Source organism: Bactrocera latifrons, unplaced genomic scaffold (assembly GCF_001853355.1).
Source record: "Bactrocera latifrons isolate USDA-ARS-PBARC rearing strain unplaced genomic scaffold, ASM185335v1 scaffold_71, whole genome shotgun sequence".
In the NCBI taxonomy this organism is placed as follows: Eukaryota; Metazoa; Arthropoda; class Insecta; order Diptera; family Tephritidae; genus Bactrocera; species Bactrocera latifrons.
Genome location: NW_017537390.1, coordinates 40,855 through 55,993, shown reverse-complemented (window position 1 = coordinate 55,993; position 15,139 = coordinate 40,855). Strand labels below are relative to the sequence as shown.

Below are 15,139 nucleotides of genomic sequence, written 5' to 3'. Positions count from 1 at the left end.
TGAGCATCTTTCTCTTTGACACCATGTCTGATATCCCACGTGATCTGTCAAATACTAATGCATGAAAATCCTAACCTCAAAAAAATCACCCGATATTACTCACTCATAAACATGTTCTGAGTATGTTTTGGGTAAAAGAAAAACCTCATTACATGGAGACTGATAATGCAAGAATACGAAAACCAAAAGTATAGTAGTAGTCCCATACGTAAACAATTGTTTCTCGGTTAATCAGATGGTTACTTGATATAAACATTAATACCATTAGAAAAAAGAATGCAAGAGAAATTTAAACAGCCCAAAATTTAAAATTTTTAGTTGTAAGTAAGACCACAGTATCCGAGGAGACAAAGGATATAAGAATACCAAGTACTTCGTAGAAGGACGTAGCACTCCTAAGTAAAATACTACCTTAAAGAGTACTCCTAGTTTGACAGCCTAAAAACAAAGCCATTTTTGCCTATTAAAAATCAAAAGACTATGCAGGGTTTATCGGGAAAGTAATAGGACTGAGTAGATTTAAAAAATTTATTGAACTAATCGTTACAATTCTTTAAAAACTTTCAAAATAGGTTCCTTCTCTGTCGATGCAGCACTTTCAAAGCATTGAAGGCGTCACGGAAGGCATTCGCCGGAATAGCCTTGAGAGCCGAGGTGCATGCTGCTTTGATCCCCTTTCATCGCTTTTTTCCAGCAAGGAAACATAAAAAGTCCGGAGGGATCTCATCTGGCCGGTCAAAGGTCTCTGTCGAAGATTTACCGAGTTTAACACAGCCATTCGTTCGTTAGCTAAAAATGGCTTCTACCAAATACACTCGGTCCGAAGTAGAGTCGCGGCGAAAAAAAATCAGTCCTATTACTTTCCGGACAAACCAATGCTTTTAAAATTTTAAGGATATAATTACACATACGAGTGTTCAAAAAGTATTGCGAATATAGTATATTCGAATTTCGAATTTTTTGTTTCGTTATGTTGGTACTCATGTCTCTCACTTATCCCGACAAACTCGGCCATTTTGAATGTTTATTTAATTGTTGACAGCTGCACGTGTTTTGGATCGTCTTCGATTTTACCTATTCAAAAAAATGGATCAAAGAACCTCTACCAAATTTTGTGTGAAAAACGAAATTAAGTGCGGGGATGCATTCCGAATATTGACTGTGGCATACGGAGAAACTACCTTGGACCGAGGCAACGTTTATCGGTGATACAAAATGTTCTCAGAAGGCCGAGAAGAGGTGACAAAAATTGGCTTTTGCACCACGGTAACGCCCCTGCTCACACATCGTTGCTTGTGCGCGACTTTTTGGCCAAAAACAACACACTAATGATGCCGCAGCCACCGTATTCCCCAGATCTGGCCCCCTGTGACTTTTTCTTGTTCCCTAAACTGAAGAGGCCCTTGAAAGGACGACGTTACGCTTTTCTTGACGAGATAAAGACGGCAAAGAAGGAGAAGCTGAAGAAGATAAAAAAATGATTTTTTGAAGTGCTCCGAAGATTGGAAAAACCGTTGGCAAAAGTGTATAATATCTCATGGGGATTACTTTGAAGGGGACAAAATATATATTCATGAATAACATAATTTTTGAAATAACACAAAATTCGCGATACTTTTTGAACACACCTCGTATTTTGAGAATGCACACCAACAACAACATTTTTCGAGTTACACACGATCTTCGATGGCCATGAAAAGCAATCCTTCACCGTTGATGAAACCTAAACGAAACTTTTCTATTATAGGCCCATACTAAGACCTAGCGTCGAAAGAAATATCAAAAATTTACAAATTCATCTTTCGTTTCATCTTTTCATATAAAAGTGACCACTATACTTTATATGAAAAGATGCAACGAAAGATGATCATCTTACTCTGCTTACCCGGCGGGTATCGCGTCGAATACTTTCAGAGCTTATGTAAAAGATTTCTCACGGGTGTTTCGACTTCTACATGTAACGATCTTAAGAATTTTAACTCTCACCAGAGGTAACATGGTTTTCAGGTTTCCCGGCTGTAAAGAATACATTTTTTTGTTAACTTATTGAATTCTATATCATATCTAGAATATTGTCCCAAAGGCTTATGTTCATCCGAGTAATATTTTGGGAGATATAGCTTTGAAAGGCGGAGGATAGAGCCATGTATACCATTAATGCCAGTGAGGAAAGTTCTTAGAGCGCCATACACTTGTGAGTGGCCAGAAACGATCCTTTTACATATGGCTGCAGCAGCTCACGACGTCCGGTCTTAGACCAAGTATTCTCTGGGTAGCCAAAAAACATCCGCTAAAGTAAGAAGGCAAAACATCCCCTCGCAAGGGTTGTGCGCTCGGGTTTGGGACCCGCTACACAAAAAAAAAAGGCCCCCATATGAAAATTAGATTAAAAATCTTTCGCCTTTATTTTAGAGTACAATGCAGTTTTCTAAAGTGTGCTATTTTTTGGAAAATAAAATTAAACGAATCCTAATTTAATTATGTTTATTATGTTTATATACATGTATGTTTATATACATACATATAAGCAAATATACACATATGTAATTTATTTATTAACGCCATAAAAATGGTTGCTGCTATCATCATCTACCAACAATTGCTATGTAAATAAAAGTACTTTTATTATATTTTAATTTGATAATCGGTAGATTCATTCTACAAACACACAACGGTACGTTCGTACACATTCATAAAAACTTCTGATTGATTTGTAGAATAAATTTTCGCAAATTTACTTGGTGAGAATTTTAAAGGCACACAGACATACAAGTGGCTGTTTCACAGAATTCGCACAAAAGTGTTTCCAAAATAAAAGTGAAAGGGCATATATGTACATACAAATGCACATATATTAGCATATGCGATTTTGTCATGTGCCTGTTTTAAGATGTGACGAAGTGACCGACTATGACAGCGACAGTGATTCTTTCCCTGAGATCTCTTCAAGGTCGCTACTGTGCGCGTTTATTCGCTTAGACGTGCATTTAGCCATTGCAAATGCTAACAACGAAAACGCACGTATTTACATACGAGTATATAAATATATATACATATATGCGTTTGGGTAATCGCTTGCCTCCTACACCTGTTGTTTGAAAAATCGTTTTCGAAATGATATTTTTAATGTGTTGTATTTTTATGACTTTCTTTTTTACGCTCATTGTGGTTATGCGCTTACAAATACACACAGTTACTATATAATAACGTAATATGAACAAGGTGTGTGTGTCGCCGAATGTGTAAGCAGCTATTTTCAATTTTATTATGTTTAATTTGAATTTTTTTCACAATTAATTATGGCATTATTTGAATTGTTTTGAGGAGCTCGCAAAAAAAGTTCACTTAATATACAATTTCGAGGAAAATAAGAGCAGTTGTGGTCACTAAAACATGTTACCAAAGATAAATAGCTTTTCAAGAATATTTTTAATTTAAAAATTGACTTCCTTCAGAGTAAAATATTACTTGATTTGACGATAAATAACACCATATTCAAAAAACCTATATTCTATTTTAGAGTATTAATTAGAAACAAAATTCCATGACAGCCATTCTAATAAATAATTTTTGTTTTTATAATGAGAAAAAAGAAGCTCTCAGCGCATTCATATTATTAACTATTCCTTCATCCACTGTGGTTGTCACGTTTGGTGCCCAGCGATCATTAGCTAGATTCTTTAGAAAAATAAAAAAAAGGTCAGGATAGAACCCTCAGATTATTAATGCTCTCTCATTGTTCCCTAAATAGTCTGCTGATAGCAGTGAAGTCTACCATATTTTCGCAATACTCACATGGTATGGGTGATTATGGTTTGCGAATTTTATTGTTTCTCTTCTCTACCAACACATACCAAGTGATTGTATTTTATAAAGCGGGCAAATTTCTGAAATAATTTAAAGTAGTGCTTTCGAGTTCAAATATCCTGGCAGAAATTAAGTCTGGTAGATTTCTAAATACGAACAACCACCTGTCGTGCCAAGAAAAGGGTATTCTTAAACTCAAACCCCTTTATTTTCCATCTTAAAGGAAATATGCTGGATAATTCCAAATCTGAAGCCTGATCATATTGTCAATGCATAGCTACCGATTAGAATACGGGTCATTATTTCGAAAATTGTTGTAAGAATATTTTTGCGTCTACTGGAGAGAGAAAACTCATTCCTTATCATTTGTTTGGTTTTTTGACAATGTCTGGCCCCACCCCTAATATACATAAGTTAAAGGCGAAACTAATCTTGCCATACTTCCTGTTCTATGGTGTGTGTCGGATCTGAGGCCTATACCTCATGGCAGAGTTCTTGCTTCTATGTTCTACATTCTTTTCACGACTGACCTTCACAATTACCGCAACATATGCGAATGATACTACGTAGTAGCGGCGAGTAGCAATTCTACTGCTATCCCAAGGAAACTACAATCTCAGTTGACCACTCCAGAACCGTGGAACATTGGCATTAATACTGAAAAATCCACACAAGTGGACTCAGACATGAAATATGTCCTCAAGTGGTCTTATAGTATATGGTCAGATGCTATCAACCATAAGTTTAAAATATTTGGAAGTTTTGATTGATAATATGGATACATGGAGCGACCACGTAAAAATTAAGCTCAGGGTAAGGTTTGCGGAGTTGTATTGGTCCCTAAATTCAAGACAGCGCCTCAGTCTAAACAGTCTAATGAACAAGCTTCTCATATAATATATTAAACGATACTCAGATTGATCTGATCGTATGGAATTTAAATCTGGGGGGCAAATAAATCTCAAATTATTTTAAATTTATTCTTTTAAAATAAAACTATTCCCACTATAAACGGTGCACTTTTCTCGAAACAAATTTTTTTTGTTGCGGTCGCCACGATATCTCAAGTCCAAAACTCATTTCAACCAAAAAACAACGGTTTGGTGGTGGAATCAGTGGTACCTATATCATCAAAAATTATGCTGAGATAACCGACTATTTGATGCCTGAAATTGAAGCTAGTGATCTCAGCGACACTTGGTTACAACAAGATGGCATCACTTCCCACACAGCACTACAATCAATGGATTTATTGAGAGAACACTTCGCTTAGCAGATAATTTCACCTTTTGGGGTGATCTTTTGGCTACCAAGATCGTGTGATATCACATCCTTAGACTTTTTCCTGTAGAGATATGTAAAGTTTTAAGTTACCGCAGACAAACTCGCTTCGATAGTTACCAGTCGAAAAGCTCGAACGAGTCATCGAAAATTGGACTCCACCTGAGATGTAGGCGCAGGCAACATTTAAAAAAGATAATCTTCAAAAAATAAATGCCAAAGAAAGTTCTTTCGAATGAAAATAAACATTCCCCATTAAATTTGAAGTTTTTTGTTTTTTCTTTCAAAAAATTTATTTCCAAACGCTCTCCAAAAAAAAAATTAATTTTTGGAAAAATTGTATATTTGAATACACTTATTGGCATTATTTCAATCACAGCTGTACCAGTATGTGAATATGGTATAATGCAAATTTGTGGAAAAACGCAAACATATTTTGGAAAAAGGTTACGAGTGCATGAATCCTATCAAATTACCTAATGCACACGCGGTATGTATGTAGGTGTATGCCAATAAAGCTGAAAATTTACTAAAATATTTATAGGTAGGTATCTAAGTATAGGTAGGTATGTACACATGTCAGTTCAATAAAATAATAAAAAAGCGTGAGCTAGTGGCTTCCAGAAGACACGACTGCATTCCATTTGGGACATCAATAAGCCACCGCCACTTCATAACCATCTCTCTGACTCATTGCGCACTTAGAGTAAACAAAATATAGAAAATATATGCATGTATGTATATGCACATGTTATTGTTTTTGTCATTTAATTTAAAAAAATATGTTGTGCTATATTTAAATATATGATCATCAGTCCCATTTGACAGTGAAAACCAATTCACATACGTTAATAGATGCATAACTACACAAACATATACATTGCTGCTAATATTTCCATATAAAAAATGTGTCTAATATTGATTTGATTTAGAAGAAATGTGTGGGTGCTTCTAGATTTCCATGATGTATTTTTTTCATTCATTAATTTTTCTAAATTCGCTAAGGTTATGATGCACGACTTTGTTTACAAACAAAATACGTTATTCTAGAATGACCAATTAACTAGCTATATATGTACATACATATGTATGTATGTATGTACATAGTAGACAATATATTGCCAACGAGTGTCGCAAGGAGACAATCAAATAAATTCGCTTATATCGAATATTTTTCTAAATTTTTACTAGGTCTCATATAAATATATAATGTCCATAGTATGTACATATGTATGTCTGTAATAAAAATTTCGAATGATCTACAAATGTGACGTCACATCCTACAGCAGACATTCCTCTCTCGCCGACCATTTGGGTAGCTTCACTTGATCGCATCTGTCATAAAAATATTTGTCATTCTATTTATATTTACAAACTGATTTATACATAAATACATACATACATGTGTACATATTTAGTAAAATTTACGATTATACTAGAACTCTGTGATTGATTCCATTTCAATATGTAAATATAGTGACCTTTTGTTGACTAGCTTGGCTTAAAATATAACTGCTTATGTTTTTGATTTTGCATTTCCTTAACAGGCCAATTGCGTGTACCGGTTACTCCTACACGTCTTCGAGCGTAGTTAGTTACAGTAAATGACAGTAAATATTTTTGCTAAGATTAGTCAAGTTCAAAATATCCATTATTGAGTGGGTAAATTATTGCGAGTGAAATTATTTTGCTCACAAAATGAGTGGTAGCTGTCATGTCAGTCTTTCCGAGTAAGTCTTCAGGGTGGCTGTGCATTTATTGTGACAAAAATATTTGCATCTTTAAAGATATGATATGCATTCGATCATAAAGGCGTTTTTAAGCCGTAATTAGGGTTGAAAATGCCTTTTATCTATTTTCACCTATATGTTGATTTGTGTAACCATTAAAACACACCCTCATTTTGTCGTGGATTTTCCCTTGCCCTGAGTCAGCTTTCGCATTACTGCAGGGCAAGGTTTCCAAGGTGGTCCTATTGAAAGTCAGTTTCTACTCGCCCAGCGTCCAATGATGTCCACGACTTTGTAGTCATCATCAAGCTATTAGTTCATCTTCTACTGACTCGGGTTATACGGGGACGGGAACGATAAAATTAAAATCCTTGTATAGAAAACTATTTTAACTGCAAAGGGTATTATTATTATATATATCGTGCGAYTTAACTTTTTATTAGGTTACTGAAAATCACAAGACTATTACAATAAACCCATAACCACATGTGCTTTAAAGAAAGAGACTCAATGATGGAGAGTGGGGAGGTCATTTTACTTATACATCATATCTTCTTTATAATTCAATAAGAAAGTTACAAACGAGAGTTTAAAGGCCGTGTTTTCTATTTAATTAAAATTTCTCCCTTCATATTGGGTTTACGGGTTTAAAAAAGTCGAAGTTTTTATTGCCTTATCAAATTCTACAACCCTCTAGAATATTGCCTTAATTTCCCAAGTTATTCCGTGTAGTAGTTTCGGAGATACAGCCTTAAGAACTTGTGCGCTCGAGGCTAGCTAGGCTAAGTCTTTGAACGCATTTTTCTCGAAACTGTGCTCTTAAAGTCGGTTGGCAAGATTTCTCGAGAACTACTCAACCTGTCTTCATGAAATTTTACACAGGTCTTTGAGATACAATTCTTAAAGACTTGGACGAAGGATTTTTTTTCAATTACAACTATTTGAAAAAAAAAAAAGTCTTGAAAATTTAACTCAAATTTTAATTTTTTGTTTTGTAAAAATGTCTGCCAAAAATCCATTTTAATTTTTTTTCCTTCGTCCAAGTTTTAAGTTATGATTTTTTCCAAAGGGTCACCGGAAATCGCGTCGCAATGGCCGTTATGTTAATAGTTAATGGTGTATGTTTTGTAATTATAAAATAATCTGATAAAATATTTAATTTTTTAGATAAGAAAAGACTTGTTGAAAAAAACTTTTTTTTTACCTGAGGAAACCCATGTATCATTACTTTTATTATTGAGAAATAAAATATAAATTCAACAATTAATTTGTTAAATTTTCAATCCTAAACTAATAATAATTATAAAATAATACTACATTTTTCGTATATCCCTAAATGCAACCCAACCATTTGAGTGTGAACTCAGACTCTCTATCACGCTCTCAAAAACAATTTTGAGCGCATTTCTTGAAGTATCTTCACATGCGCAGCCAAAAGCGACCGCTGTGTACGCCAACAAATAAAAATCACTGAATGAGTGAGATACGAATTAGTCTCAAAGCAGAAATCCAAGTGATAACTTCCCAAACGTGCGAAGCGAAAAGTCATTTTGTGCTAAAACAAATACTAAGAGAGCAGAAGAAAAGTTGTCAAGTGTGAAAGCGGACAAAAAACAAAAAAAAAGAGCAAAACAAAAATTGTTTCGGCAAACAATACTAATTTTTCGTGTAGAAATCAATAAATTTGTGTTAAAGAATCAATAAAAATGGCCGATGGTAACAAGAGGAATATCCCCATCAAATTGGGCGACTTCAGCATTCTCGATACAGAATTCTCAAGCATTCGTGAGCGTTTCGATGCGGAAATGCGCAAAATGGAAGATGAGATGAACAAGTTCCGGCATGAGCTGATGTCGCGCGAGGCAAACTTCTTCGAGTCCAGCAGGTGTGTACAAATAGTTATACCTAAAAGTAAAACTCTTGTTATATTGTGTAAGGAAGAGACATAGCCCAAGCCCAAAAAGGGATATTACTTCTCATTATTATAACTGCGCAAAAAGTGGCGTTTCAAATGAAGACAATTGTGTTTATGTACGAGTATATGATATGAAAAAGGTTTCCTGCGCGCCCAAAAGGAAGTGTGCGACATCTGTTTATAGCATCTGCTTAGCGCATATTATAGGATTATAATGGTGCTAAATATAGTTATTAGTGTTAAAGGCATATGCATATCGGCTACTCTGGTATTTTATGCAATTTGATACCTCGGCTTTGCCAGTCATTATGTGAGCTTTATTTTTCCTTAATTTATTTTTCTTTTTGCTTCTTTCTCTATTTCTTTAATTTAGTCGCATGGCGAATATAAGTATAGGTATACAACATCACATTACTTAATTCGTAAACGACTTCTTGTTAGTTCTAAACGCGGCATGCTCAAGTTTCACACCTTCCCACACCACAAGACCTTTTTGGGATTGAAGAAGTGGTTAGTAGGTACGGTGCATAGTATTCTATGGCCGTTAATTTTGTTGAAGCTGTTGGGATCGAAAGAAGATATTTTTTATGCATTTGAGACAGTTCCTTAATCGATTTACAGTTAGAATTATAACTTTTCGATAATTTATGAAATTGTAAAAAATAAAGGGTGTTAATATATTTTCTGAAAATTTTCAGGTGTGGTAAAAAATAAGTCGATGAAATGCAAATAAGTTTCGTAGCACGTATTCTATATAAAATAAGATTTCCATTATAATATTGGGTAGTCGAAAAAGACTTTTCGTATTTCTAATCAAACTTCAACTTATTTAATTAAAATTTCCATTCTTCTCTTTTTTGTACAAAAATTTCGAAATATGGCGAATTTTTTTGAACAGCAATAACTTTTTTTCAACTTCCCCGAATTTAATTTGTTTTTGGTTAAATCTCACCTTTCCAACACTATATGGTATGACACAATGTGATTGGTAGTACTGGAGATTTACGACTGTAACGACACCTAATGACAAAATACGAAAAGACTTTTTCGACCACCCAATATATGAAGAAGTGATATAAAAACACCAAGAACAGGATTTTGAGAAAATTTTTCGAGGAATGTTTAAGTTTACTTATTTTCTATATGCTTTACTGAAACTTTGTAGTAAAATGTTTTTTTTTTTTTGTTTTCTGAAAACAATAGTTAAATTTTCCACTCATCATTTCAGAAAAATATTCAAAGGATCCAATAACCGTCCTTAGATAAAAGGAAAATATAATTTTAACAAAAAAAGAAAAAATAATAATAGTCAATATTACAATAAAATAATCAGATTTTTGAAGCAATTGTCCCACTGAACTCTTGGCACGTCTCACTGATTTTCTATAGCAACGACCTCCTACTTGGCTTCACGACATAACATCGCGAGAAGAGCAGAAATATAGAAAAATCACAAATGCATTATATATAAATATATACATATGTATAGTATACTATGTGTACATATTTCATATACCACATAGTGCAAAGTTACCAACGCGTTTTCCACACTGAATTGCTACACTTTTCCGCAACCCCAGCCAACGCGGCAAAAACTGGGCGGAGTAGTGAGTGTTGCCTAAGCCTAATCATATACACACATAAAACTACAGATATGTATGTATGTATAGAAACTAAGCTAGCGAAAAATTACCGCTTGAAGACTTTCTGTCAACATCCGATTATGGCTGGCAGCAACAATGGAAAAGTAGATAAAGTTTGCCACGCTAATAACTTCATTAATGCGGTTGGTATAATCGCAAAGAAATGAAGGGTGCAAAAACTGAAGACGTTTCTTTTGTCGTTTCTATTTGTATAAAAAAGTCGAGAAAAGACTTAGCTGACAATGTTTAACTGAAGTTGGCAACAAATAAAAGCAACTCATACTTCTTCATCTAACTTATTTTTTTAGTTTTATTATGTTTTCGCCTTTGCTTACGTCTCTCTATCTATTTAGAAATCATTTGCAGCGGTAAAAACGGTTGATCACGAAGCGCGTGAAATGAAAACATGCCGCAGAATCGCTTGGTTCTAGTGCTCTACTGTTGCTGGGCTCCACTGTGCACTTGACAGCGGCACAAGAATGAAATGGTTAGTGGCAGGCAAGCGCTGTGCACGGAAATCCACAGAGAATACAATCATTTAGCATGTTTTTTATGTTAAATGCTATAGAGATTTGTAGATACATAGTATTAGTATACATACATACATACATATGTGTCTTTATTTTTTTTTCTTATTTGCATGTATTTTTTGCACATGCGTTTGGTGAAATGGATACTTGAAATCTTATTTTTAGCTCATGAGGATCTAGATTTTTACGATTCTTCTATTTGGCTAAGATTTTAAGATAATCGTACTTATTATAGATTAGAAATTAAATTTTTTTTTTTATAAATTCCTACTGTAATTTTGGTGTATAGTCGCAAAAAACGTCTGTGTTTGTTACTTTTATGCGTTTGTGCTCAGAAATAAACTACCGGTATGTAAGGTGCTTTAAAATTGATTTTCATCATTAGCCTTCTTCGATTCAACAAATCCTGCAATGTGGCGAATTGAACAAACAACTGGTATAACTCACAAACTAGACTACCATAACCTAAAAACTATGTATTAACAAGCGATTAAACCACTTATATTATTACCAGACTCTTTATCTCTCTCATTCTCAGTTGTTGTTACTTTCACATGTAAATTTGTGCCCAAGAGTGGGAATTTTCTTAATTTCTTTTTTACTAAGAACTACTTGCTAATATAAAAAGTGCAGAACAGCGTCAAAATGAACACGTCAAGTCAGTACACAGTTTCGCCAAGTCCGATAGGTTGACTGATTAGATTAGGTAACTTTCAGAATTATATATATAAGAATACAAAGGTACCGTATTCTTATTTGTTATTGTTTACGAAAGTGTACGTAAGTGTACGTGTGGAGAGTCTTCAGAAGCTCACCTGCTTTATCAGGTGTAATGACCCCGTTGATGACTGAACTAACGCATGCTTCGTTTCAACATATTTCTATTTTTTGTAAATGTGTGAAAAGTACAATTAATAGAGTGTCTCAACTCCATTCGTTATTAATTTGCTCATTATGAGAATTATTGTGGGCTTCCAGTCAAAGTTTTTGTATTGACAGCTGTACGAAAAGTAACCAAGAAAGTGTATGTAGATATTTTCAAGACATTATAGAAGTTCAATTTCTATATACCTGATGAGTATATCATTTACATTCATATGTAAATTTGTATCATACTTTAAATCCTCAGTGCCAAGTGCTAATGATTTATTTACACATCACTGTGCATAACAATTTAGTAAAGTAAACAATGCATGTAATATTAATGCCAACGAAGAGTAAATTTCCATGCAAGCATAATTTTGAAAATTTCAAAATCTTCGCATGTTTAATGTAATTTTCAATATAATGAGCTTTTGCTAGAAGACTTTTATATGAAAAATAAACTTTTCGTTTCATTTTGATACTAAAATAAACAAATGCCGCTAAGGCTACATGTAGCAGGTAAACCAGCGTGGGTGTTGCTGGCGCATTTGAATAACAGCTGTCGATGAACAATTCACAGCTACAATAAGCTTACGGTATGTGCAAATTGCTATACCGTACAGGAAACTGAAAATATTGCAAATATTGCTAAGAGATGGCATTCAGAGCGTTCAGCGAATTTTTTTATCGGTTCGATATCGGTTCATTTTTGCAGCGCCATTCACTTGATTGTTGAACATATATATGTAGTATAGTATAGTATAAAATCTCGTTTAAGACCTCTTTTCCACGTCGTTTTAGCAAAATATTCAGGTCTTTTGACAGGAGTCTAGCATGTCAATGCTTCATATCCAAAATATTAACCAAGCAATTTTTTTCTAAATTTTTGTATAGTAAAAATCGACAGTTAAACTTTTTAGATCGTAAAGAAAAAGCTGTCAAATGCAAACTCAATTTTCATAGAACAGACTTTACAAAAACAATTTTTTTTTCGTCGATTGGGATCAGTCCGGGTCAAATTTGATCATATGCAGGTTTATCAGTAATCGATTCAGAAAGAAGTTGTTTCACGATCAAGAAAAAATATGAAGGTTCTTTCAATTTTAATCGTTTGATGCTGAATTAGTGACTATATTTCCTACAGGTAACTTCATCTGTATATAAGCACCTACATACATACATATGCTTATGTTCACACACTGTGATGTAATTCCACAGGCACACTTTTTAATTTTTCTCATACCGACACTAATTACACCGATGATATAATTGATTCTCAATTTAGTTATTTTCGTACAGGTGATGTTTAGTGCTAAGCATTAACAATTTGTAAGCGCTTTAATCACCCAATGTGATTCCAGCACGCAAGAAAATAAACAAAATATAAATACATATGTATATTACTGCAAACATGTATAAACATACATATGTATATATATACATGTACATGTATGAGTGACTTTAAATATTCGCGTATTTTATTATGCAGATTTATTATCGTTTAGTTGGCAATTTAACTTTAATTGCCGTCAATCTAAACATTGCAAGTATTACCCATACTGAGTCAAGGATAGCCTCGTAATTTCCGTTGAAATTGCTCGCATTCAAACTTTTGGTTTATACTGAAGGTATGTCTGGCAAAAGTTTAGCAAACTTTGACAGGATATTAAGTAAAATACTCAAAGTATACATATGTATCTCAGTAAGCCATAATATATGAGAGTAAAGGTGTATGCATTTGTCTAGGTGTGTGTATTGTGAATATCCTCGCAAAATAATTTTCACCTAACGCCGATCGCGTGCGCTCTGGCCAGCAATGAATTTAAACAAGCTTTAGTTCACACTGGCCTGCTTTACTCTATGAGCACACCTCCCTATACTCATACGTAAAAGTATATATGTATGTATGTACAAACTATTTTCAAATTGCTACCACTTTACCCACCCACTTCCAATTCGTATGCAAAGCACACTGAGGAAACAGCTCTTAAATGCTTAGATTTAGTAAGCACCTTTTGGTTGATAGACTCGTTAGAGGCAAGGCCATAGTGCGGGCAATTCTAAGCTGTTGTATATAGGTAGTTTTGGTATGATATAGTAAACAATTGGCGCTAAATAAACTACAAAACTACTAAACCGAAAACTACCGTACAGAAAAGATATACAGTTAAGAACTTTTAGGTATTATGCCTAAAACTCAGCCCTAGAGCAGTGCGCGAAGAGTGTTGCTGGACGGGTAGGGGGCAAATAGATACAGACACATATTTATTATAATGTGTATGTGTACCCACAAACCATAGTATTGGTATATAAAATCCATGTACATATGTATATCTAAAATTCTTTTGTCTGTGCCGTCTGTCGACAAGTAAAATCGATTCTGTTTGCTTTGGCTAAACAAAATTGACCCAAATTTTGACGTGAACGCATAACTAGTTGAGAAGCTTTAGACAATCCAAATTGTTTACACCCAACGTGGTGGAGACTGCCAAAGTAAATACATATGTACGTAAAGACTATTAACCGTCTACTTAGAAGTAAACATGACGTCATATTGACTTATTATAAGGCTACATGGCGGTACTTAGATTTCTTTAGAGGCGCATCTCATAATTTGTGAGATAGAAAAGTGGGGTTATGTGAGACCACAACCAATGTGGTGTTTTAATAGTAAGGTTTCATGTTGAGGTAGAGAAAAAGCAGGTCTTATTTGTTTCCTGGAAAGAATATTTATTTTATAATTTTTGGTATGTTCGCACCACCAACTCCATCATTTTGGAAATATTATAATCTATCACTCCTTTTATTAATATCAAACTCTTTCACTTTTCATAAATTCTTAGTAAAATCTTCGACAAAATTTAGTTTTTCGCCGAGACCGGTCAGTTTCTATATTTTTATCGGTTTTTTTTGGCGAAAACAATTAGTAAAAATTTTAAATTTTTGGAAGAGTCATCCCATCTCCCTTGACAAATTCATCCCCAATTTCTAACACAAATACATATATAGATAACTCTAATACATTGAAAATCCGTACATGTATTCATATGCAGTATGCTGATAAATAACTAAAATACTGTTATATACAACTTCTGGTCTTCATCAAAAACATAATCACATTCCACTTACGTGGAAACCCTCCACGCCTGCCTTATTTCTTACTGTATTAAGCAACGATTGTCCACGTACTAAGTAATATTTATGAGTACCTACACAAGCCTAATGTTAACAGCGTATAATTTTCCAGGAATTTCTTTGATTAAAACGAAATATCGGGTGATTTTTTTGAGGTTAGGATTTTCATGCATTAGTATTTGACAGATCACGTGGGATATCAGACATGGTGTCAAAGAGAAAGATGCTCAGTAT

The 15,139-nt window shown here is 34.1% G+C and overlaps 1 protein-coding gene across 2 annotated transcripts in view; it reads left to right on the top strand.

Annotated features, from left to right (window-relative positions):
- Positions 1-8,524: 8,524 nt before the first annotated feature.
- The window catches only part of LOC108976021 (heat shock protein beta-6), a 29,631-nt gene continuing 23,016 nt past the window's right edge, over positions 8,525-15,139 (top strand). For both annotated transcript variants that reach the window (XM_018944912.1, XM_018944913.1), the window contains exon 1: positions 8,525-8,703. In XM_018944912.1, the coding sequence (XP_018800457.1) occupies positions 8,525-8,703 (179 nt within the window). The remainder of the gene's footprint in view (positions 8,704-15,139) is intronic.